This window comes from Macrotis lagotis, chromosome X (assembly GCF_037893015.1).
Source record: "Macrotis lagotis isolate mMagLag1 chromosome X, bilby.v1.9.chrom.fasta, whole genome shotgun sequence".
Classification (NCBI taxonomy): Eukaryota; Metazoa; Chordata; class Mammalia; order Peramelemorphia; family Peramelidae; genus Macrotis; species Macrotis lagotis.
In genome coordinates this window covers 133325875-133350273 of record NC_133666.1, presented here as the reverse complement: position 1 = coordinate 133350273, position 24399 = coordinate 133325875, and the positions used below count along the sequence as shown (strand labels likewise).

Genomic DNA, 24399 nt, shown 5'->3' with positions numbered 1-24399 from the left:
TTAAGGGCAAGAACTCTTTTGCCTCTTTCTGCATCCTCTATCTTGTACAATGCTTGGTACATGGTAGTTGCTTAATAAATGTTAATGAATTGAATCAGCTCTTGGGTCATAGAACTGAGATGGATGACTTCATTGGCATAGGGAAACTCCAGAGGAGGAAACTCCCTTTAATTATGGAGGTTAGCACCCAAATCTGAAACTTAAAGTCTTAGTTGCCTTAAGCATTAAGAGGTTGTAACTTTTCTCCAGGCAATTAAGCAATGGCAATGAGTGAGGGCATCCCTACTACATCAGAAACAAAAAGAATGAGTTTCCTTGTGGTATATGTATGTCATGGAACACTATTGATCTTTTAGAAACCGGGACAGATGGAAATTCAGGGAAGTCTGGAGGGATTTGCATGAACTGATGCTGAGTGAGATGAGCAGAACCAGAAAAACACTTGTATACCCTAAAAGTAACACTGGGTGATGATCAACCTTAATGGACTTGTTCAATCCATCAGTGCAACAATCAGGAACCGTTTTGGGTTGTCTGCAATGAAGAATACCAGCTGTATCCAGATAAAGAACCGTGGAGTCCAAGGCGTATTTCCTTTAATTTAGAAAAAAAAATTGATATCTTATTGTCTGATCTTGTTATCTCTTATACTTCATGTTTCTTCCTTAGGGATATGATTTCTCTCTCATCACACTCAATTTGGATCAATGTATAACATGGAAACAATGTAAAGACTGACAAATTGCCTACTGTGGGGGTGGGGGAGGGAAGTAAGATTAGGGGGAAAATTGTAAAACTTAAAATCTTTAATAAAAATTTTAAAAAAGAATGAGTTTTCTTTTGTAATTTGGAAAAAAAATTTATATAAAATGAGTTGCCCTGCTCTGCTCTTCTGAATAATGCTTTTAATTTCCCTTTATGATCATTTGTTCTGTGTTCCAGGGATATAAAACATTAAGGCCCCATTTCTCAGGATTATGGATTAATGTTAAAACCATTAAAGGTGATTTCAGAATACTTAGACCATAATTTGATTTGTGGGACCTCAGTTTTCAGACATTGAAATAATACTACATTCTTCATCCTGGGGAAAGATTCAAACCTGGAGGAAACAACAGCTCTTTAGAAAAACAAAAACAACAACAATTTACTTCTGGTATTGACCACTGCTTAAGTTCTTAAGATAGAAGTCCCTCTGAATTTTGGCATCAACTTTAAAAGGCAAATGAAATGATGGTTTTCCTGGAAGCCATCATTCAACCATATGCAATTTCCTATCAATAAAGCAAGTGAGGACTGCCCCAATGACTCAGCAGTTATACATTTTTTGGCAGAGTCTCCCATGGTGAAGTAGGCTCTGAATTGGAAGGCTGGATGGTAACCATGCTCTAGGAATGGCCAGTGGCAGAATAAAGGTTTCCAGGCAAACCAGCAATACAAACAGAAACATGTCTTTGCTCACTGATCTGAGGGAACCCTGCTGTGCTGTGGTTGGGTCAGAGAGTGTGAAAGCAAAGTTTTAACACTTAGAGACAAGTGAAAAGATGATGTCATTAATGAAGTCACCCTTTTCCCCATGATGATCAGGAAGGGCCTGTGTCATAGATGAGAATTTCTACTGCCTGCTTAGTGTATGGGCTAATGGCTATCACTATCCTATTTCCATACAGGAAAGCAGTTTTAAAAAAAAAAAACATTTTTAAGAATCTACTTTATAATAGTTGGAAGCCAAGAATTTCATCTATCTGCTTAAAGACTTTATGGGTAACAACAGAAGGTATGTTCTATAACAACAAAACAATGCACAAAAAGGGTGTTGCCTTTATTTCTGCTCTGTCTTCTATTTTTATATCTCAAGGCATTTTTGAGCAAGGTTTTACTCTCATTTTGGTTTTTGTGGTTGAAAACACATGCCATGTGGTTTTTCCATAGAATTTGGTCCCAAATAGAATTTACATAGAGCCCATTAAGCCATCCAAATCAGATAATATTTTAAAAGGCTAAATATTAATACCTAAACCTTATATCAAAACTTTAAAAAATTCTGATTATCATTTGATAAAAAGTGATTTGATACATTTGACTTTTAACACACGAAAGAGAGAGAGGCTGATAAAGCAACATGGCTGCATGTTAAAGACTAAGTATAAACAATCAGGGGGGGTTGGCAAGAAAATGAACAGCAGTATAGCAGATTGAGTATTAATAGTATTAAGTACCAAAGTTCAAATTCTCCTAGTAACATTTAACCCTTCTTATAAAACTCAGAGAGAGCTTTCCATAACTTTTTTTCCCTTATAATCTTTATGTTATGGGCTAGTGGTTCAGTAGGGAAAGTGTAAGTTTACTTCTTTATATTTTTTCAAGCATAAAGTTAGAATATATGTGTTCATTTCTTTAGCATATATTAATTGCTTTCAAAAGAAAGTGAAGTTGTGAGAAGAAATTCTAGTATCTTTAGATATCTTCAAATACCCAAGTGACATTTCAAGACTGTATGTAATATCTGAATTTTTGCTCCAGATTAACCAAATTCTCTCCTCAAGATGTACATTCTTTAGCTATGATAACTCCATCTTGTAGAATTAAACAATCTTAAGCTGTATACTTTGGTTCAAATATTCTATTTTAGTTACCTTGAGTAAAGAAAGAAGCACTGATTTAGGTGTATTACTTCCTGAGCTGTAGCAGGTTTTGACAGTCGATGTTCTAGTAAGTAAAATTCAGGAGGAATCAGATCTGGTAAAGAATTTGCCTGAGAATAATGACTGTAGACCACAAAATAAACTGTGATAAAACCCAAGGATTAAAAGGTAATATGTAATGGAAACAGGGCTTAAAATCCACCAACTGTGTGAGCAACTCAAAAAACACTAGGAAGTTTTTTGAAGAGTAATTTCCTAGTAGATAGGCTAAACTGTTACTAGGATTCTAGATTTAGGGATCTCAATCTGCAGTTGTCAATTCAATTCTGTCAACTTTTATTAAGTAATACCATTTGGGCAGGGCACTATTATCCAGTGGATAGTAGAGAATTTAGGAATGACATATAACCCAGTCCCTGCCTGATGGAGCTTACATTGTAATGGGTTATTGGGGAGAGCGGTGGGGGAGAACATTCAGAACACTATATGAAATGCAATATAAATGCGAATTGCTGTTATACACATCAGTATTGTAGATGGTAGAACAGGATGAGGATTGAAGGAGAGATCAATTAAAAATAGTATAGGAAAATTTGAGAATGGAATCATAAGTTTGTGAAATAAAGTTTTGTGTAGGAGATAGCTTTTCAGCATCACCTTGAAGGAAGAAAAGGATTTCAATTGTCAGAAGTGAGGAAGGAAGCACAGATGATTGATATAGGCAAATGTGCAGAAGAAACTGAGGACCAGTCTTTCTTGGAAACAGTATAGTGGACTTGATAGGGCATGAAGTTTTTCTGAAATAAGGCTGGAAAGGTAGATTGGTGACAGATTGTGGAGAGCTTTAAATGCTAAGCTACTGAGTTTTATTTTATCCTATGTATGCAATGTGGAGTCTTTAAGGGCTGTTGAGTAGGGTATTGATATTATTAGACCTGTGCATTAAGAAAATTACTTGGGTAGTTACATGAAGGATAGATTAGAGAGAGAGAAAAGATTGAAGGTAGACCAACTAGAAAACTGCAGTAATAAAACAGGAGAAAGAAGTAAGGGCCTAAGTTAGAGGGATGAGAGAGAGTTTGTCAAGGTAGAATTCATAGGAAATAATAATAGCACCTAGCATTTATATAACTTGTCAGGCACTGTGCTAAACACTTTACAAATACTATCTCATTTAATCCTCACAACAACTCTAGCAGACAGGTGCTATTATTATCCCTACTTTATAGTTGAGGATAATGAGGCAAATATAGGGTAAGTTACTGTTGTTGTTCCTTTGTTTTCAGAGAATCCACTGACATTATGGGTGATGTCTTGACTTGCACATGCATTGGATTTAAGTGAGGCAGAGTTGTCAGTCTCACTTCTCCAGTCATCAAAATCCAGTGGCAGAACAAAAGTCAAGACAACTGGTGATGACTTGGGTTACAGAGATACCTTGACATCTTTGATATCTAAGCTCTAAGAATGCCATTGTACCTGCTTCAGTCAGTCATGGCCATTCCCCCCATTCCACCAGGGAAAGACACCCTCCCTAAGTCACTAATAGGTTTGAGGCTGGGTGGATACATTCAACCTGACTTAGTCCATCTGCTCAACCTGAGGTAGGACTGTTTCATGTCCTACAGCTTTTTGGAGCCACAGACAAGATTTGGGTGAAGGTGGACTGCGCAGCCCTGAAAAGGACTCAGAAAGCTCTCACACCAGAGGTGCTAATACTGCCTGAACAATTCAACATCCAATCCTCCATATAAGTAAGTAGTCCAGGGTCACACTACTAATAAGTGTCTAAGGATGAGTTTGAACTCTGATTCTCCTGACTCCTGGTACAGCATTTTATCTACTGCACCATTTTCCTGCCTACATTTTTTTTTGTTTTTGTTTTTTTTGGATATGGGAGATGGAGGAGACAGAAAAGTCAAAGAGGCTAATGTTTTGAGCATCAAGGCTGAAATGAGATCCACAAAAGAACCTTTTTAGAGAACACACAGAAGGGTGGAGGTCAAAGAACTGAACATGTCTTCACATATCCACATGGAGGTTGGAGGAGAAATTTTAAACCATGAAAGAAGAAGGAGTACAGGAAAGACTTGAGTTTTGGAAGCTGTGAAAAGGGAAAAAACTAAGGAGGGTATGGTTATCAGAGTCAGATGCTGCACAAAGGTCAAGGAGTGAGAAAAAAGCTTGGAGTTTTGGTTAAACTGAAAAGGTTATTGGTAGCCCTTTGCAGGAGTAGTGAGTGGATATTAAAGATGTTGATGTAGAGAGTAAAGAGTGCAGTCATTTTCTTTTTTTTTTAATTAAGGCAATGGGGTGAAGTGATTTGTCCAAGGTCACACAGCTAGGCAATTACGTGTCTGAGGTCGGATTTGAACTCAGTTCCTCCTGACTCCAGGACCAGTGCTCTATTCACTGTGCCACCTAGCTGCCCCAGTCATTTTTAATAACAGAAGAGAGGGGCAAATAGTTTGAGGAGGTAACAAGGCAGAAGAAAGGGGTTTTATTTCTTTTTAAAATTACTGAGACCTAAGCATATTTGTAAGCAGAAGGAAAATAAAAGAGAGGGAGAGATTGAAGAGAAGGATTGATGTATAGAACACTGTCGTGAAGTGAAAGGGATCCAGGGCATACTTGAAAGTTTTAGCTTTGGCAAGGAAGAAAATTGATTCTAGGAACATAGATCAAGGGTTAAAGGGGACTTTAGAAGACATCTATTCCAACCTTCTTGTTTTACAGATGAGAAACTGAGATTCAAAGAAACTAGATTACTTGCCCAGAGTTACATAAGTGATAAGTGGCAGAACCAAGATGTGACCCAGGTCCTCTGACTCCTTGAAGGTTCACAGTGCATATAAAGGCAGTTGTCCTCAGTTATGAAGGAGGTAGATGAAGGAGCTTTTGGGGATGGTATTAGTCTTCTCAGGAAAGTGAAAGGAAAGGTTATCTGGTAGAGGAAAATTGGAAGTAGATTTGACATCCTGAGGAGAAGGTTCAGGAATCTCAGTTTTAGGAGGCATGATTGAGAATTAATCAGATATGATTCAAAGAATGGGAGAGGTCCCAGATAAGGTTCATTGGTTGTAAAACTGCCCTGACTAGCATCTTAAAATACTAAAATTTAAAAAAATAAAAATATGTGTGTAAGGGTATGGATATACATAGTAAACAGAAATTAAATATCAGTCATATGTTTTTTAGGTTAAAAAAATTATGCTGCTTTGCACAAGGTAACTAGGTCAATTTAACTGAAACCTTATGATTGCCTTTACTAATAAGCTAATGGGAAAAGATCCTATACCAAAGAAAAAGCTCAGTGGATATTTGAAAATTAGAATGCATGAATTATTATGAAGCATGTTTCAAGTATACATTATATTAATATATATGTACATTTATATTTACATAAATATAAATTTAATATATATGTACATTTATATTTACGTAAATATAAATGTACATATATAAAAGTTAGCTTTACATATGTTAGCTCATTTTATCCTCACAATAATCCTGGGAAGTAGGTACTGTTGTTATTCTCATTTTACAGATGAGAAAACTGAGGGTGAAAGCTGTAAAATGACTTCCTTAGGGTCACATAGCTGTCTAGTCAGTATCTGAGGCAGGATTTGAATTCAACTCTTCCTGATTCCAAGTCCAGCAATCTACCCAGGAAACCACCTCACTCCCATGCTAGATAGAAGGGGCATGGATGAGATTATTTTATTTAGGGATGAGCTAGTCCTCTGCCTGCTTTAAAACCAATCAAAGAATGGTTATAAATGTAAATAACATGTAGACCCTAGAATTCAAATGTTTTTCTTCCATTGTGATTAGTTGCAGTAGTTTGGTTGGCCATGGAGATATCTTGTGGTTTAATCAGTCTTAAAATCCGATTCAACTTTCCACTCTTAGTAAAGGAGAGAAATGAAGTTGTGATTCATAGTACTTTGCATATACTAAATGCTGAATAAATGTGTTTGGCCCGAATTGAACAGTCTTCGTTTGTGTACCTAGGATCTAGCACACTGCAAGGGGTCAATAAATGCTGTCGATGGACTCAGTCACCAAACATTTTAAGGAGAGAGCTTATGTATCTCATACTGTGTTGGACTGAAAGAGGAGCTATCATAAATAGAATACTTTGTACATTAAGTTTTTCAGACTTTTTATGGAAATAACATAATCTAATAGACTCCAGCTCCAAAATAATTCCAAGAAGTGTCTTAGAATAAGCAAGAATACTTTAAAAAGTTATCATTAAATGCTTATTTACTTTGTAATAATGGGTGGAGGCTGTAGCCTCAATTAACACACATCACTAAAACATTCTTTGGAAAGGATGATAAGTCGATGTTGCTTTCATATAGCTTCCTAATATAGAATGCTTACTTGTGCTGATTTCCATCTTGTATACAGTGCCTTCAGTATAATGATATATGACTCATTAAGTATCCAGATTGTTTTGGTTTAATGACATTCTGCTTTTTCCATTTCCAAACTGTGGAATAATGAGATTGAAACTGAACTCACCTAGTACATAGACTCATAGATTGAGAGTAGAAAAAGACCTCTGAGTTTATCATAACCAGTCTCCTTATTTTACAGATGAGGAAAGTGAGGCTCAGAGAGAAGAAACTTGTATACAAGTTATATTAATTGGAGTCACAGTCTATTAAGTTTTAATTTCATGCCTTCTCTACTGAACCACACTACCCTTATTTGTACCCTCTATGGAAATAAAAATAACCAAAAGTTTGTAGAGTCATTTGACCAATTAGTCAGGTGGTTGCTTTAGACCAGTTGAACAAAGGACACTGTTTTGCAGCTAAGGACATTGTTTACTGAATATTTATCTTTGTTCTTTGACTTCGAAGGTCTTCTCTTTGGAGTTTTGAGGTCTTAGTTCAGCACAGACTGACTTCCTAGGAAATTCACAGGGGTTCTGCTGAGAATAGTCAGGAGTCTCAGTAACAGCTGTTGTGGCATCATGAGTCTGCCATCTTTGACTGGTTATGATGATGGTCTAATTTCAATGACAAGGTATTACTGAGTTGGTGATACTTTAGGAAGGGGGGACTAGCAAGGTTATTTTTACTTTTCACATTTGATCCAAAAGAAACAGTTGTTTCCCTAGGTTTCACTTTGTTAATTTAAAAAATGGGAAACACTTGAACACTCTCACTTTGGAATGTATGGGTGGGAAGGGAGTAATGGGATGAGTATACAAAAATGAATGCACATGATATTGATATATTTCACTGTGTTCCCTTCTCTGTTATTGAAGTTTTGTTTTTGTTTTTACATGTAGACTCCTCAACACAGGCTTATTCAAGTCCTCTGGGACTGAGCTTTGCCTTCATCAGTCCCAGATTTTGGCAATTCGGATGAAAGAAACACAATTCCTCCTACCAGTTAAAATTCTACCTTTTCCTCCTCTCCTGGGCTGCCTTCTTTTTTGGCTTGTTCCCAAAGTGAAGTCATATAATCCTATGCTTGTGATCAAGCTTTCACAAATGCAATCTATGACTGTCGGGGATCAAATAAGACAAGGAAATGGGGAGAGTGAAAACCCTGGCTTAAGTACCAAGGAATTCTGAGAGTCAGCAAACAGGGAAGAATCATATTAAACCATGGTTTAAAAAAAAATTTTTTTTTTGTTCTGATATGTGGAGTGGTCCAGATTCTTTCAGTGGGTTAATTACTCCCTTGAGGTCAGTCAGGCATTTGGGGAAGCTACATTAACTCTCTTTGGAGGCCGCAAGGGTACTGTTTAGTGGTCTGACAGGGTAATTAAATGACCGTTCAGTCAATTACTGCTTGAGCCGACCACATGGTGCTCGTGTGGCCTGAGAGAGTAAATGCAGCTTCCACAAGTGCTTGGCTCTTCCCCTTGGGAATAGCTTTACACACGTGGAGATAGACACACTAGAAACTAGGCCAGCTATATCCCCCCCCCCTCCCCAGTCAGCTACATAGACATATTTCTGGTAGGATGGTCTCTGTATACAGTCTATGTATAATGCAAGTAACCTACACATTAATTATGAAATAAGTCCACTCAGTTTTTCCATCCTAGTCTTAAAGTACATGTCTACTGTCATAAGTAACTGATGTAATTTACTGTCTTCTCCCATTAGCCTTCAGAAATGCTTATGACCAACACTTGTGTTAATTTTTACATTCTTCCTAAGAAATTTTTCCACCACACCATGAAACTTTTTGCAATAAAAGACAAATGTATTTTTTTCCCCAAAAAAAGTCCACTTGGACATCAGAGCTACTATTTTTGGATATTGGAGCTTTTACCAGGATGGGATGTCAATTTTGTCCTGGATACCACAGAAGGGGAATTTACATCTCCTCTGCAAGAGGTCTAGAGACCACTATCCTTGCTCCCTGGAGGACGGCCACATCATTCTCCTGTGGGGATTGGGGGAGAGGGTAAGCCATTAGAAAGGATGAAAGCAGAGTTATGGGTTGGTAGAGAAGAGAGGGATAATAGACTGCTTCTTTTCCCAGTACAGCTGCAGCCATTGAAAACTGCCTTGGCTCCATCCACCTTCACCCTCATCCCCCTCCCAAATTGATTCAACCTAGGTTTAAAAATTCCTAGCTGTAGCTGTACCTGAACTCAGGTATTATGCCAGTCCTAAAAAAGGTGGTTTCAGCTCCTTGACTTACATACACTATAAGAGCTACTAAACCATACATTGCACTCCCCTGGTTTTGGTTTTGATTTTTTCCACACAAAGTACACTTTTGGGGAATCTTACATAAAAGGTAGGAGAACTTTTTGTCAGTCTGTCCAACTGTTAATGTAGATTTGAGAATTTCTCACATAAGATCAATTGTAGGATTTTTACTTAGACAGAAGTCTCTTATAAGTGCATCTCCTTTAATGATCTGCTTCAAGATCAGAATGAATTATCCTATTGCTAATTTAATTACCACAAACAACTGTTCAGTAGCCTAAACTAGAATTAGTTAATGAAAGATGATCAATTTAACATTTTCTTTTATAGTAGCAAAAATTAAATTGTAATACTTGTTGCAGGTATAATTTGCATAATATATTTAGATATTATATGATGGTGGTATACATAGAATACCACTTTCCTTGAAATAAATTAGCTAATCTCTTCAGCATGAATTTTTTTTGCTTCAGGAAGCCAATATTCAGATATAACCCAAGGTTTAATGGTTTAAAAAATAATAATAAAAGGATGGAGGCATCAGCCACAAACTATCCACAAGAATGACCCTTGACCTGGCAGAAGAAGCCTTTCTTGATAACCATATTAATTCCTAAAGAAACAGTAGCTGTAAGATTAACAACTATGGCGTGAAGAAGAGGTTTATAGCTTTCAGATCAAAGCTACCATATAGTCTCCCTTCAGCAAATTTAATGACAGCCCATTATAAGTATGTGTATGCATGTATAAGGAGAGAGATTTGAAAGAAAGTTACTTTCCCACTCAACCCATTAGATGTGACACATTTGCAACTGAGTTTTACAGAGCAAGAGTATAAGCTACGATCACAATGTGATTTATTTGAGGGGTTTTTTTGGGGGGGGGATACTCACCCAATAAATGCCACCCTGGGGTTTTACTTGATAGCAGGCAGACACATTTTGTCTTCCAGTCACCTCTCCATTCGAATCCAACCAGGCTGCAGTGTCTTTGCTTCTCCACAGAGGTTATCACAGCTAACCCAAAAGTATGCCGAGCCTGGTGCCCTAAGGTTTGTGAGGCAGGCTGAACTCTGTCTGTGTACACACGTGACTCCCCCCTTCCCCTCCCTTCCACTCTTACCCTTAATCCTCTAAGCTTTAGCTGTCTGCTTTCATTGGCTGAGTGTATTACAAAAACAAGCCCTCAGTCGTGATATCTCTAAGTGATTAAGACTGGGGGAGAGTTTAAGGGGCATTAATCTAGGGGCTTGATCATTGCCCTGAGGCTGTTTGCCAGTGTGGCCAGTTATGGACATTTTTGCTAGTTCTGTATTTTTTTAAAGCCCCATTTGTTTCTCTGAGTTAAATGAATGGTGTTATTGTATTAAGAGGAGCTAAAAAGCCTGTAAACTTTAAGTAAGACAAAATGACTACATGTATGCAAACAGGATGGTAGCTAAAAATGAGGAAAATTAATTTACCATGGTCTTTATATTATTGTATGGAGCAGTTTACCACAAAGGCATCTGAAATTAATCTAAAGGCCATGGATAGCACTAGAATGATAAAATGTCTGCTTTTCAATCCTCTTGCAAACATTAGTAAGATTTTTCAAGTAGGCCATTTGGTTCTGTTGTTTCCCCACCCCCAGGCTTAGAGATGATTCTTCTTGTTTCAGTGATTCATATCACATTTTAATTTACCTTGACTTTAGATTAAGATGATTGAATAGTGACTGCCTTTATTTCCATATTACAGCAAAAGTGGAAATAAGCTTCTGAATTTGTTCCCTCCATTTCCAGTCCCATTCTTCCCTCACACTATGATTTGTTTGCTATTTTTGGAGCCATCTCTAGCTTTCTTTTGTTTAAAGATGGCCTTTGCAAGCTGATTCTGCAATTTGAAAACCGGTTTCTAATTGTGTTACTATTGTGATAATGAAATGTTTGAAAAAAGGTTAAAAGAGTAGGCTTCTCTTCTCCCCAATACCTCTATACCACATTCTCATTCTGTAGCTAAAAACACTTCTATGTCATGAAGGATTAGAATGCAAGCTCATTTGGGAGTTGAAAAATGTCATCAAAGATAAACTTATTAGTGGCATATTTTATAAAGTAGCTTTCTTGATTTATTAAAAAGGAGTACATAGGAATAATCAAATATTTGGAGGAAAAATTCAGAAGTGGAGAGAATATCAAATATGAAGTCAAAGGACCTTAATTTGAAATCTGATTTTGTCCTTTACTAGAGATTGACCCTAATGGGCTTCAGTTTCCTTATCTGTAAAATAGGGAAAGAGAAGGGTTTGAATCTCTAATAATCTCTTCCAGCCTGAAATGTATAAAATCCCATAAACCTAAAAGAAGTATACATATGCTGTATATATACATATAGAAGTTTATAAATGTATATATTTATAAATGTATAATTACATATAAAACCCCAACCCTCTCAGTTTCTCTTTTCATTGTGAGGACAGTTGTTTGCTATTTAGTCATGGAATATTAAGGTAAGAGGAGACTTTCAAAATCATAGGATCAAAAATTAGAATCATCTAACAAATATGATCCTTCAGGTTGAAGAAACCAAGATCCAGAGATGTTAAGTGACAGTTCTGTTTAGAAGCAGATCTGGTTCTTGGATCAGGGTTCTTGTTTCTTTACCATACAAACTGTGTTTGCCCTCCTTCTACAACACAGACAGGATGCTAGTATGGATACTGCAGTAGAGTTTGAGGCCATAGATTGAAATTCTCAGAAGAGTCATGTTCTCCTTGGGAGTAAGTTAATGTAACTGAAATTTCTAAAGCACCTTTAGTCAGTCATTAAAAACAAATTAAATGTCTGCTCCATGCTAGGTACTTTGTAAAGTTTTGCAATAATATATTTGGAAGAATTTTTTCCACACATTGCTTCTTAGCATGAAATCTGGGGCTATATCTTTTCCCACATACACATACGACTTGTCTTCTCAGTACCTAGGTATAGTGGTTGACTGGTAAGTGCCTAATAAATGTAGAGTCTGAAACAAACTATTCATGGGCAAGATCGTTTTGTAATGTCATCCCTGTGGAGCTAAAAGCTTCATGGTACTTGTCTAACATTGTGTTTTCACAGAACCAAGGAATATTAATTGGAATTATACTTGATTTTCTTATAGTCCAAATTCTTTAGTATCATGCAGGCAAAGGTGTATGATATCCAATTTTCTGTAAATTGAATTCTATATTAAATGCACCAAAAAAACCTTCCTCCCTGGAAGAAAAGCTATAACAAATCTAGACAGCATACTAAAAAGCAGAGACATCTCTTTACCAACAATAGTCAAAACTGTGGGTTTTCCAATAGCAATATTTGACTGTGAGAGTTGGATTATAAGGAAAACTCAGCATTGCAGAATGGCTACTTTCAAATTGTGGTGCTAGAGAAAACTTTTGCGTGTTCTTTGGACCACAAGGAGCTCAAATAAGTCAATACTTAAAGAAATAAACTCACTATACACTGGAAGGTCAAATTCTAAAACTGAAGCTTACATACTTTGATCACATAATGAGAAGACAGGACACATTGGAAAAGACCCTGATGGTTGGGAAAGACTGAAGGAGAAAGGGATGGCAGAAGATGAAATGGGTGAATAGTGTCATGGAAACAATAAACATGAACTTGGACAAACTTTGAGAGATAGAAGAGGATAGAAAGATATGACATACTATGGTCCATGGTCATGAAGAGTCTGACAAGATTGAATGACTGAACAACATTGTAGTTCAAAATACAGAGTTTTAACAGATTTTTGTTTTGGGTCAAGTATGGGTTTGTTGATAACATATTGAGGTTTTTAAATAACATTAGGTACAATTGTACTAAAATGTACAATTGAAATGAAGTTAAGTTCATGATCCTATGAGCCTGGAAGGAAGCAAGAAAGGGTTGTGTTATCACAGATGGATAAACATGAACATCCAGGGCATGAAAAGTGGAAGTATACCTCTTTATGATGATATACATTCATAGATATATTTATTATATGCTTGTGTATATTATCAATCCCTCATTCCTCAAATGCTGAACCACCACCTTATTTTGGTTGTCTGAGACTTCCCTTTCTGACTAAATTGAATGAGAGAGCATCACTAAATTGGTCTGATTGATCCTAAGCTCTTATTCTAATTTATAAACCTGCCTGGGTTACCTCAGATACTCTTATCACAGTGTCAGTTAATTGTTTTGACTTTGGATGCTCTGATGCTCTGAGTTTTTATAGTATCCAGTCAGAATAGGAGCAGAGCCTATTATCTTCTGAGAGATGAACTTAATATACTTACACTCAAGACATAAAACAATGTCAGTTTGCCTAACTGCCATTTCTGATTTGGGGGAATGTCTCCTGAACCAAGCCTATGTCTATTACTTTCAGAGGAAATGGAATTACCATAGACTTTCCTATACAGTTTTATCAGCATGAAAAGCCTTTCCCTTGGAGAAATGAGTAGACAAAAGAGGGAAAATGGCAAAAACCTATCTGTGTGTATATAAGATGGGTTTTCAAAGAAGGGGGCACACAAGGATTTTATAATGCTGAAATGTAAATAATGCTCCAAAAACATGTAGAATTGTACCTGTTATCTAGTTGTTCAGTGTTAACTATACTTACTAATCATAATAAAATAAGAGGTGGAAGAGACATCTAATTGGTTCCCTGAGTCATGAAAATCAATCAGATTTTTACTTTTTTTGCAAATTCATTCCAATTGCCAGTGCATAAGAAGGTAAAGATAAGGCTATAAACTAGTAGTGTGATCGATTGAACATTGGCCTTAGAGTCATGAAGATTCATCTTCCTGAATTCAAATCTGATCTCAGATATTTTCTATCAGTGTAACCCTGGGTATATCATTTAAAATCTGTTCTCCTCATCCATAAAATGGTAATGATAATAATAGCACCTACCCTCAGGGGTTTTGACAAATCAGATCATCACTGCATTTAGGATAATGCCTAGCCCATAGTAAGTACAGTATAAATGTTAGCTAACTCTTTATTACAGGCTGCTTCAATGTTCATCTAATAAGTAATAGAGCTTCTGGTCTTCATTCCACCCCGAGCCCCTCATCACCTGTTCATCAGGGCTCCTACTTAACTCAAGGGCAGTTCTGGGGGTTTCAACACCCTCTCATAAAGCAGGACTGCAATCACTGTTTACATGACCAGTCATTTAGCTGGATAAAAGCAGTTTGTAGATGAGAAAGACCAAAAGGTTCACCTCCTCCCCACACAATCAAGAAATTAAAAGAAATCCTTTACCACATCTTTCTTAACCATTACTTTAGTAAGAATTTCTGGGTTTTCTGTAATAGGAGCTCTCCCATTGTGTCCCACAACCAGTGGACTCAGGTCTGATAGCCAAAAACTTAAATATCTTTGTCTCCCACACTTAGCCCATAGAGGGGCGTATTTACATTTGATCTTTATTTGGGAGATGGGTGTCATTACTGTGGAGGAGGAAGAAGGGAAGAGAAGGGAGAGGGGCAAAGCCAAAATAATTTGTTTCACTGTTAGTGCTTCTTAACTAAAAATGCCTATTTTGGTCTTGAATCTTTTTTTTAGTAACAGATTTTATAAACTGCAGATTCCCTTTATCCTTTGATTAAATAGTTTGATTGATAGGTATAATGTTTAACTTATTTGTATATGTAGTTATATGAATACAAATACTTTTTTTTTTTACATAAATGGCTATATTTATATGTGGCTAGTTCCCTAAATTCTGTTTAGATCACCAGTGCTCTCCGGTTGACTTATAAGGAAGTGTGTAATACTCAGTAGGAGGGTAACCATTCTGTTCTGTTCCAGGAAACCCATATGGGTTGACTAGAAGAGGGAATGAATTGCCAACATGAATGTTGTGCCTAAGGCTGAGATTTCTGTGTAAGACAAAATACGTGGATATGGTGATTATTTGCCTCCATGCCAATGTCCCTCTCAGCCCTTCTTTGCCCCATTTCATTCACTACTATCCCCCTAAGTTCTACGATATTTACAGATATACCACACAATCTAGCATAAAAGCAAAATGGCCTTTAACAAAGGGCCCATATTCTAGGGGACCAAGGAGTGGGGGTGGAGTATGTATTAGTAAATAAAGTATATATGCCAAGAAAATATAAATCCATTTAATCATGTAGATCTTGTTTTCTCAAAAGACTGTAAGGTCTCTTAAGGCAAAGATTGGTTTTTCCCTGCTACTTTTGTATCCTTCCTGTTGCCCAACATAGTTTTTCTGGATTTGTGCAATACAAACTCAGTAAATAAAATAATAACTATCTTATGGGTAGCAATAAGTTTGTTGAGTGCCTATTCCTCCATGAAGTAGTAGCAAGAGAGAATCTACAGTAGAATACACATCATTCAGTAAAATTCAGCATTTTCATGGATTGTCTACTTAGAAGGCAGGGATCTCTTGGTTATCCTGGTGGGAAGAAAACTTAGTGTTCCTTCCTAATCAACAAACATTTATTAAATTTGTCTACTTTGTGTCAAACATTGTGCCAGGGGCAGGTGAAGATTCTGTTAATATTTATATTGTCAAGTTTTACAAAGCTCTCCAAATATGTTATCTCATTCAAACCTTATAAACAACCTCTTGAAATAGGTACTACAGGTATTACTTCTATTTTTAAAAACGTCTTAATTTTACAGATGAGCAAACTGTGGCCCAGAGATTTGCCCTTGGGCACAAAAGTAGCATTCAGACCCAAGTTGTAACACCTACGTTCAGCACTGTCTACTGCAACCATTTAATAAATGTTTATTGACTGTCCCATTGCTCTTCTACAGATTAACAATAACAGTTAACATGTACACTACTCTGGGTCCAACAAGACTGGTTCAGGCCAAGTTCAGACTTCCTTCAGTACCCACAACATATCAAAAGAACTAGAGGAAGGGCCTGGGAAAATTCTCTGGAGATTTTCTAGGGAAAAAGAAATTTGGTTTATGAAAACACAAAGACAAGAATTCTCCAGGAGAAGGCATGGATGGGTCATATTAGTGGAGAAAATGTCTATATCAATGAAATCACAGATATATTAGGAGGAATAATGGGAAGAGGAGTATGAGGAGAGGAGAATATTTTTTAACACATGTGACCTACCAAGTCTTCTGCTTCTGCACTGTGTATTGCAGTTGGATTTTCATTTATTTTCTAACCTTTTTATTGTCACCTGGCTTATTCTAGGCTACTGCTGTTCTCTGCTCTGATTCATTTAACTACAGTGTGCTAAATTAAAAAGGTTACATCTTGCTTCAAGCCTAAGTGATTTCAAATAGTAATTATTCTAAGGAAATTTTGCCTGAAAATCAAAAAGCTAAAAATTTCTACTTCAGTAGAGACTTTAAGTCTTTAGTGGATATAGATTTTGACCTGTAACAGTATAAGTATCTATACTCTTAACATTTTATGAATTAGGGAGAAAAGTATACCTGACTTGAATTCAAATAGGGATCCCAGGATTCCTTGGAGAGGATGCATGAACTTATTGAGAAAAAAAAAATTACATCTTTATTTTCATTAACCTTTAATTGAAATTTAGCACTTCTTTCAATTACAATCTTAAAAAATCAGCAACAATATTATTCTGTGAAGGGGTCTTCGGGACAAGGAAGGTTAAGAACTGCTTTAGATGGTTTATCTCCTTAGATTTCTTTCAACCTTTTCTTTTGAAGGTTTCATCTGGCACCCACATTATTCTTGTTCTTGAATGTGAATTTTTTCCAAAACACAAGTACGTGTGTGTGTGTGTGTGTGTGTGTGTGTGTGTGTGTGTGTGGCAATTTAGCTTGACGTATTGTGTATGGTTAAACTTTTTATAGGATTTATTGAAATCTGAGATGAAAAATATTTTGACTTCTGATCAATAGTTTGAATTTGGGGAATGCAGAGTCTCTGAGTCATACAGAAAATAAGTGATCCAGATGATTGGTTATTTTGGTTCTATCTATGGATAATTTTTTTAATATTAATTATATCCATAATATTTGTGTGTGATAGATGTAAGTACCTATTCACACTATTTGGGTCCTTAGCCTATCCTCTCACTGTATTAGAGAAAATTATATATTTTGGGGAGGTCATTATACTTGGAAGGGGTAAATATAATAAAAGACCAAAAATACCAATTTGGGTAATTTCTTTATTTCCAGGCTACTAGGCAGAACTTCCCCATGTTCCGTTGACTCTCCTCCCTATCACTTCTGCTTAAGGCATGGATTAGCTCACAACCTGCTTGGAAGATATCCAGTTCACAGGAACACAAACTTGAGTTGGAAGGGTCTTAAGAAATCATCTGTTCCACTCTCCTCATTTTGCAAATGAGGAAAGTAAGGTCCAATGAGATGTGGTTACTCTTCTAGAGTCACACTGGAAGTAAATGGTAGAGTCAGGACCAAAACTAATACTTTGACCATAAATCCATCCTTGTTTCAAACTGCACCAGGCTGCCCTCTAGGGGAGTTTAAACTTGGAGCTGGCTTTGTGGAAGGAGTATGGGACATTAGTTCAAAACGTAGTCTCTGGCTTGGACTCCAGAGATCAAGGACCCGGCCTAATAGGAAAGTAGAAGAGTATGGGAAGTTTGACAGCTGTTATATTTAGTAAGAATGACTTTGGGGGGGGCAGCTAGTTGGCATAGTGCATAGAGCACCTGTCCTAGAGTCAGGAGGACCTGAGTTCAAATCTGGTCTCAAACACTTAATTACCTAGCTGTGTGACCTTAGGCAAGTCGCTTTATCCCATTGCCTTGCAGAAAAACAAAACAAAATTAAAAACAAAAAATGAATGACTATTGGAGTGAAAAAGAGAAAAGATCAGCTGACTCTGTTCAAGCCAAGAAGTTTGAGTTAAATCAGTTCTCACCAAAAAACCTTGGCATCTTTAGAAATATTTTTAGTATGATCTTGTTCTAGTGGTTCAAGTTTAAGGAAGAAGTTGTGATTTAAACTATTATAAAAGGAGGATCAGGTTGAAAGCCACATAAACCCAAGTGGAGTAGTTGTACTCTAATGCTTTTGCACAATGATTTTATCAGATCTGATTTGTACATTTGATATGTGAATTATCTTTTCTTAATATACCCCATGAAACTTTGACATTTTCTTTTGTGTCCCTAGAAATTATTTATGTGCCATGTAAAGAAAGGGACTTGCCCCTTTAGCCAAGTTGCAGCAAAGAAAAATATCTCACTGCAGTGCCAGAAGGAGTTTTTTCTTCTTGTGATTTTTATCTTATTAATAAATATTTAAATGAATTCTTAAGTAGGGGGCATAGACTGGACACCTGAGCAAGACTAGTAGGAGGTTTTCCTTATTGGTTATCTAGGGGAAGATTGATCCTAGGATCATGAGGGACTCATGCTGGACTTCCATTTAATTTTCAAATCAGCAAGATGATGGACTTGTGGTAAGAGGGTTTATATAAAACCTTCTACCTTACCCCATCCCACCCCTTGTTTGGAATTTGTGCTTATTCAGACAAAGACTGAGCAAGGTTGTATAGCTTTATACTATATCCATTATGAAAAAGGGTTTGCTTAGCAAATTAATAGATATTAGGTTCAGGGGAAATATTTAGACTATTCTAGGAAACAAATTATTCAATTCACCTTGAAAGACTTCATTTATACATACTTGATATGTACTCTTGCAAATAATTCTTAACATTTATTAAAGAAGATCTTAAGATGTTTACTAGATAACATATTTAAAGCCTCAAGTTATTATATGACTTAAAAGAAGAAAACCATGTTTCTTTGCAAAATATTCTATAATTCATACTTTACAAGTTTAATCCAGCTTCCAAAATTAATGTGAAATGGGATGGTTTCAGGACCCTGATAAATTCAAGGCTACAAGGAGATGATTTCAATGAAACTGAGATGAATGATTCATCAACTTTCCAGATAATAACAAGCATTAAGAGTTTAAAGAGACATGTTAAAATCATCTAATCTAGCTCTCTCATTTCATTTTTAATAGACCTTGTCTTTTGTAATTACAGCAGCTCAGATCTACATAGCGCCTTAGAATTTATAAAGTGTTTTACTTAAAGCAACTCTTTGAGGCAGACTGTAAAAATATTATCTGTTGCCACTTTACAGGGAAAGAAACTGAGACTCAGGTCAGATGACCCATTAGCCAAATTCATCATAGAGAACTGAGGCCTTGAGAAGTTAAGTGTTTTGCCTAAGGTTACATAGTGAATATTGAACAGAGCCAAGATTTAAGAATGATTTAAATTAAGTGACATTCCTGTTACCCTAGATAAGCCCTGTTAAAATTAGTGAGATTTATGTGTGTAACTCGTCTTCTTTTCAGAGAGGTTGGACCCATTGACAGGTCCATCAACAGTGAATACATCAGTGTGTCTGTTTTCCAGTAGCCACTCTGACATTTGTCATTTTTTTGGTCATCTTTGCCATCTGACAGATGTGAGGTTGAACCACAGTTCAAACCACAGTTTTAATTTGTATTTCTCAAGTTATTAGAAATGTAGAACATTTCCTTCATAGGTATCTGCATAGCTTGGATTTCTTCTCTTGAGAACTGTCTGCTAATATGCTTAGACTACTTATTAGCTGGGGAATGGCTTATACTCAAAAACTTGAGTCAGTTCTTTGCATATATTGGCAAACAGTTCTTTAATATGCTGTATAAGTTTGTTCCACTTCTCTCTGGTCTCAAAAGTATTTTGTCATGTGTATGGATCTCTAAACATTATTATGCTTACATGATATTAAATGAAGAAGTGGTTGGTCATACTTCCCTCTTTGAATGGGAATATTCATTTCTGTCTCTATTTTATTTGATTCATATTCATTTCCAGTAACAAGATTATCGCAAAGATAAATTGTTCCTTTATTGCTCTCCCATGGCCTGAAGTATGAACTTTTGAGTTTTGCTATGGTAGGTTTTTTTCCTCTTTTCCAGTTAAGAACAAATAGGATAATTCCTGTGCTGGGACAGGAAAAGGACAACAGAAAGAGAAGCTAACTGGAAATGGAAAGATGATCCAAAATATTGGGGGGGGGGGGGATAGAGACTAATAGACTCCCATAAGTAATTTCCAAACATTTTCTTTCCTGGAGCATCATTTTAGTTTACTTGTTTAGATACTTTCATCTTTGATTTCATCAGCCTGTGCAATCCCTCTACTGGCACTGATTGTAACTCTTTCATACCTTCCCAGCCTGTAGGATTCTCTTTCATATCCACCTGCATGTTCTCTACAGGAGAGCTATCAGGGCATTAGCAACTGTTGCCTTGTACTTGTACTATCATGAGGGCACCAGCATAGTACATAGGCTGCCCTTGTCTTCTCTCTCATGCTCCCTCCATGACTTCCCTTTACAGTCATATAGAAATATTTGGGGAAAAAAAATGTTCTAACACTAATCCACTATAGAGCCAAAACCTGCCTAGGAAATGCCAAGAGAGAAATCACAATTGTTCTGCCTACAGAAAGCAAGGAACTATCTAAAAATAATTGCTGAAATCTTCTGGCAGGGAGGGGATTGAAAACCTAACCCTGGTTCAGAACAAAACCATTAGACATTTTGGCCCAGTGAATTCCCAAGCAAGAGAACAATAAATAAAAATAATAGGAAGAGACAGGATTTATATTTACTAGTTTTGTTTCAGCAAGCATTTAGCTCCTACTATATGGGGACACACAAGAAAGAAAAAGTTTATAGTATTTGTTTTATTCCCATGCAAGAAGATATGGAATAAGTAGAGTTGAGGAAAAGTAAAGAAGAAGTCTTCTTTTTTTTGTATTCAGTACCTACTTCTATTATTTTATTTATTCTGGGCCCAATCACTAAATAATAGACTAAAAGTTACAACTTTTCAAGAGCGTCATTTTCCCTGTTAATAAATAGCAAGGATGGGGGGCAGGTGCAGTGGATAGAGCACAGCCCTGGAGTCAGGAGTACCTGGGTTCAAATCCAGCCTCAGACACTTAATTACCTAGCTGTGTGGCCTTGGGCAAGCCACTTTACTCCATTGCCTTGAAAAATCTAAAATAAATAAATAAACAAACAAACAAATAAATAGCAAGGATGCATGAGTGTGAGTCCAAACCAAAGCCCTGACCTCCAACCTCCAGAGGTTTCAATTTCTTTCTCTAATAAGTTCTTTTTAATTATTCTTCCAACACATACTTTTAAAATGCACAGCTGAAGAACTGCAGGGTTTTTCCTCAGCTGATTCAGACCTAGACAGACTTCTGCTTCAGGTTTCAGTTAACATTTGCTGAGTTTGTCCAGTGACACACAAATAAAACTCTGCCCATTCTGAGTTCACTTTCTTTCCCCTTTGACCACTCGAAAGCCTTACAATGGTTAAAGAATAAATGATCCTGGGGGAAGGAGGGAGATTTAACTGGATTCCTTTGAAGGCAAAAAAATCAATCCACATTTTTTCCAAATTTTGACTTCCCTATGAATTTATCTTTGGGGGTAAATCTATGGGATTATACTGAATTAGACTATAATATCAAAATATATGTAAATTAATGTTTGAGGGAATTGACAGTTGAGCGCATCTAAATATTTTTAGACATTTTCTGAGATGCTATTCATTGCTCATTAATAGAAAAATTCAAAGATAAGATCTGCCACAGATTAAGAAATTTGAATAAGGACCAACTTCAGGTGTTTAATCAAGATAAATTTACATTTCCATAGCACTGGGGAACTTTCCACAGGCAAGATAACTTCAGGAAATAGAAAGAGCTATCTACACAGAGAGTTAGTTCATAAAGTGATTCTAATACATTTATTCTTTTTTTTCACTTTTCCCTTGGTGGAGAGTATCTGTCTCTATAGATCTCATACAGTACAAATATATGGTTCTTTTGAATACAGATTGAAGCATACTTTTTTTAACTATCTTTATTTGATTTGTTTCTTTTGCAACATGACTAATTTGGAAATATATTTTGCATGATTTCAAATATATCATCAATATCAAGTTGCTTCTCAAGGAGGGGAGAGAATTTATATCCTCTCACAATTTTAATAAATGATTGTTATATTTTATATGTAACTGGGAAGTAGTTAATAAAAAATACATTTTTAAAAAATTTAAAATATATGGCTCTATCACCTGGACTGGGCCCCTACTGGGACTCAACTATCTAACTTCCATACTCTTTTCAATGCTTTATCTCATTTCATTCAAGGCATGGTTTCAAAACTTCAACCCCTTTCCTTCCTTACCCAACTGATCTTGCCTCTTCTCATGCTTAGAGCAGATGACCTACCCTTCTACTTTACCAAGAATAGGGAAGCCATCCAAAATAATCTTTTACTATTTTACTCCCATCATCAACAGTTCTTAGTATCAGTCTTCACTTTCTTCTCCTGTAATCAAAGAAGAGATATCCTTACTTTTTATTGAAGCTTATTCCCCTGTCAATACCTTAATCTCATTCCCTTTTCACTTTTCCTATAATCCTGCTCCTCCAGCAGCCTTCTTTTACATCTCCTTGATACTTTTTTCTTTGAATTTCTATGAAAACATGCTCAGGCCTTCTCAACTCTAAAATACAAATGTTCCTCATTAGTATCCTCCCTGCCCTTCTACTTACCATCCCATCTCTCTTCCCTTCAACAATTAAACTTCTTGAAAACTTACCTACAAGCAATGCCTTAGTGTCAACTCTCTTTTCAATCTCTGATAATCTAGTTTCTGTCCCTATAGCTTGAAAAATGCTCTCTCAAAGATTACTAATGATACTAAGTACTTTAATTCCTAAATCCATGGCCCTTTTTAGTCTTCATCCTTACTTATGTCTGCATCATTTGACACTATTGACCATCTCTTTCTACTTTTTATCCCCATTGGCTTCAGAGATATCATATTTTTTTCTTACTTTTTCTACCAATTATTTCTCAGTTTCCTTTGCTATATATCTTCTTCCTGTTCTTGATTCCTTGATGTGACTTGTTTCTTCCTTGGTCCTCTTCTGTTAGCTCTAATGTCTTCCCATGACAAACTTATTCATTCCCACAATTTCTACTGCCACTTCTTTGGAGATGACCCCAAAATCAATATCTCTACACCTGATCTTCCTTATAATCTCTTGACCCACATTTCCAGGTACCTATGGAGCATCTGTGATAGTTACAATATGTACTAGAGTTTCTCATATAGGCTGGTCTAATTTTATCTAGGGCATGCCTTGTTCAAATTAAGATAATTTTTCCTTAAAAGATATCAGAGGGGCAGCTAGGTGGTGCAGTGAGTAGAGCACCAGCCCTGGAGTCAGAAGAACCTGAGTTCAAATCCAGCCTTAGACACTTAATAATTAATTACCTAGCTGTGTGGCCTTGGGCAAGCCACTTAACCTCATTGCCTTGCAAAAACCTAAAAAAAAAAGATATCAGAACTATCCTCTAGACTTGACATAGCTTACTGATGGCCTAAATGTAAAAACCAGTGTGGAAGGAATCACATACACACACAAGCACATAGATGCACACACTCACACACCCCTCTGCCATCTCTAATATGTATTAAGCCTGATTTATAACCACATGAGTTGAATTTCTCATTGTTGCCTCAAATTTAAGATTTTTGTCAAAGTTAAACTTGTGAGTTTCTTTACTTTTAAACTTCTGACTTCACAGTTTCAGTGATATTACCATTTACTTAGGCTCCCATAGTTTGAAACCTTGGAGTTTCAATCTTTCACCACCATCTCTTCTCCAGCCTTTGGATGCCTTTGATATATTTTTTATGAGTAGTCCATGAATGAGTAATGGACTAGAGGAGGGAGAGAGGACAGGCAGGAGAATTTACTTCCTCCATCAAAAGGGACAAATCAATTCCCTTATGTCCCCTTCTTCAATCTACAACCATAATATTTGAATTTCTTGATGAGTTGATGATAATATTGGGATGAGTCATTTCCTGTTATCAAAACAGGATTGTGTTCAGCAGAACTAAGATTGGTCTTTCATTCCTAGACCAAGATCTGATAAAGTACAATCTATAAAACCTGGAGAGCAGTTTGGTAGAAACT

At 36.4% G+C, this 24399-nt stretch overlaps 2 protein-coding genes across 19 annotated transcripts in view; one reads left to right on the top strand and one right to left on the bottom strand.

Annotated features, from left to right (window-relative positions):
* CHLSN (cholesin) overlaps window positions 1-24399 on the top strand; it is a 382075-nt gene that overhangs the window by 191113 nt on the left and 166563 nt on the right. The gene's annotated exons all lie outside the window — the stretch shown is intronic.
* GPR146 (G protein-coupled receptor 146) overlaps window positions 1-24399 on the bottom strand; it is an 87126-nt gene that overhangs the window by 15764 nt on the left and 46963 nt on the right. For 7 of the 13 annotated variants that reach the window (XM_074200971.1, XM_074200969.1, XM_074200970.1 and 4 more), the window contains one exon: window positions 10231-10383. The exons of 4 other annotated variants lie outside the window; for them this stretch is intronic. In XM_074200971.1, the coding sequence (XP_074057072.1) occupies window positions 10231-10383 (153 nt within the window). Of the gene's footprint in view, window positions 1-479; window positions 10384-24399 lie in introns of those variants that run through there. 2 more of the 13 variants (XM_074200978.1, XM_074200979.1) reach the window with 2 other exon arrangements.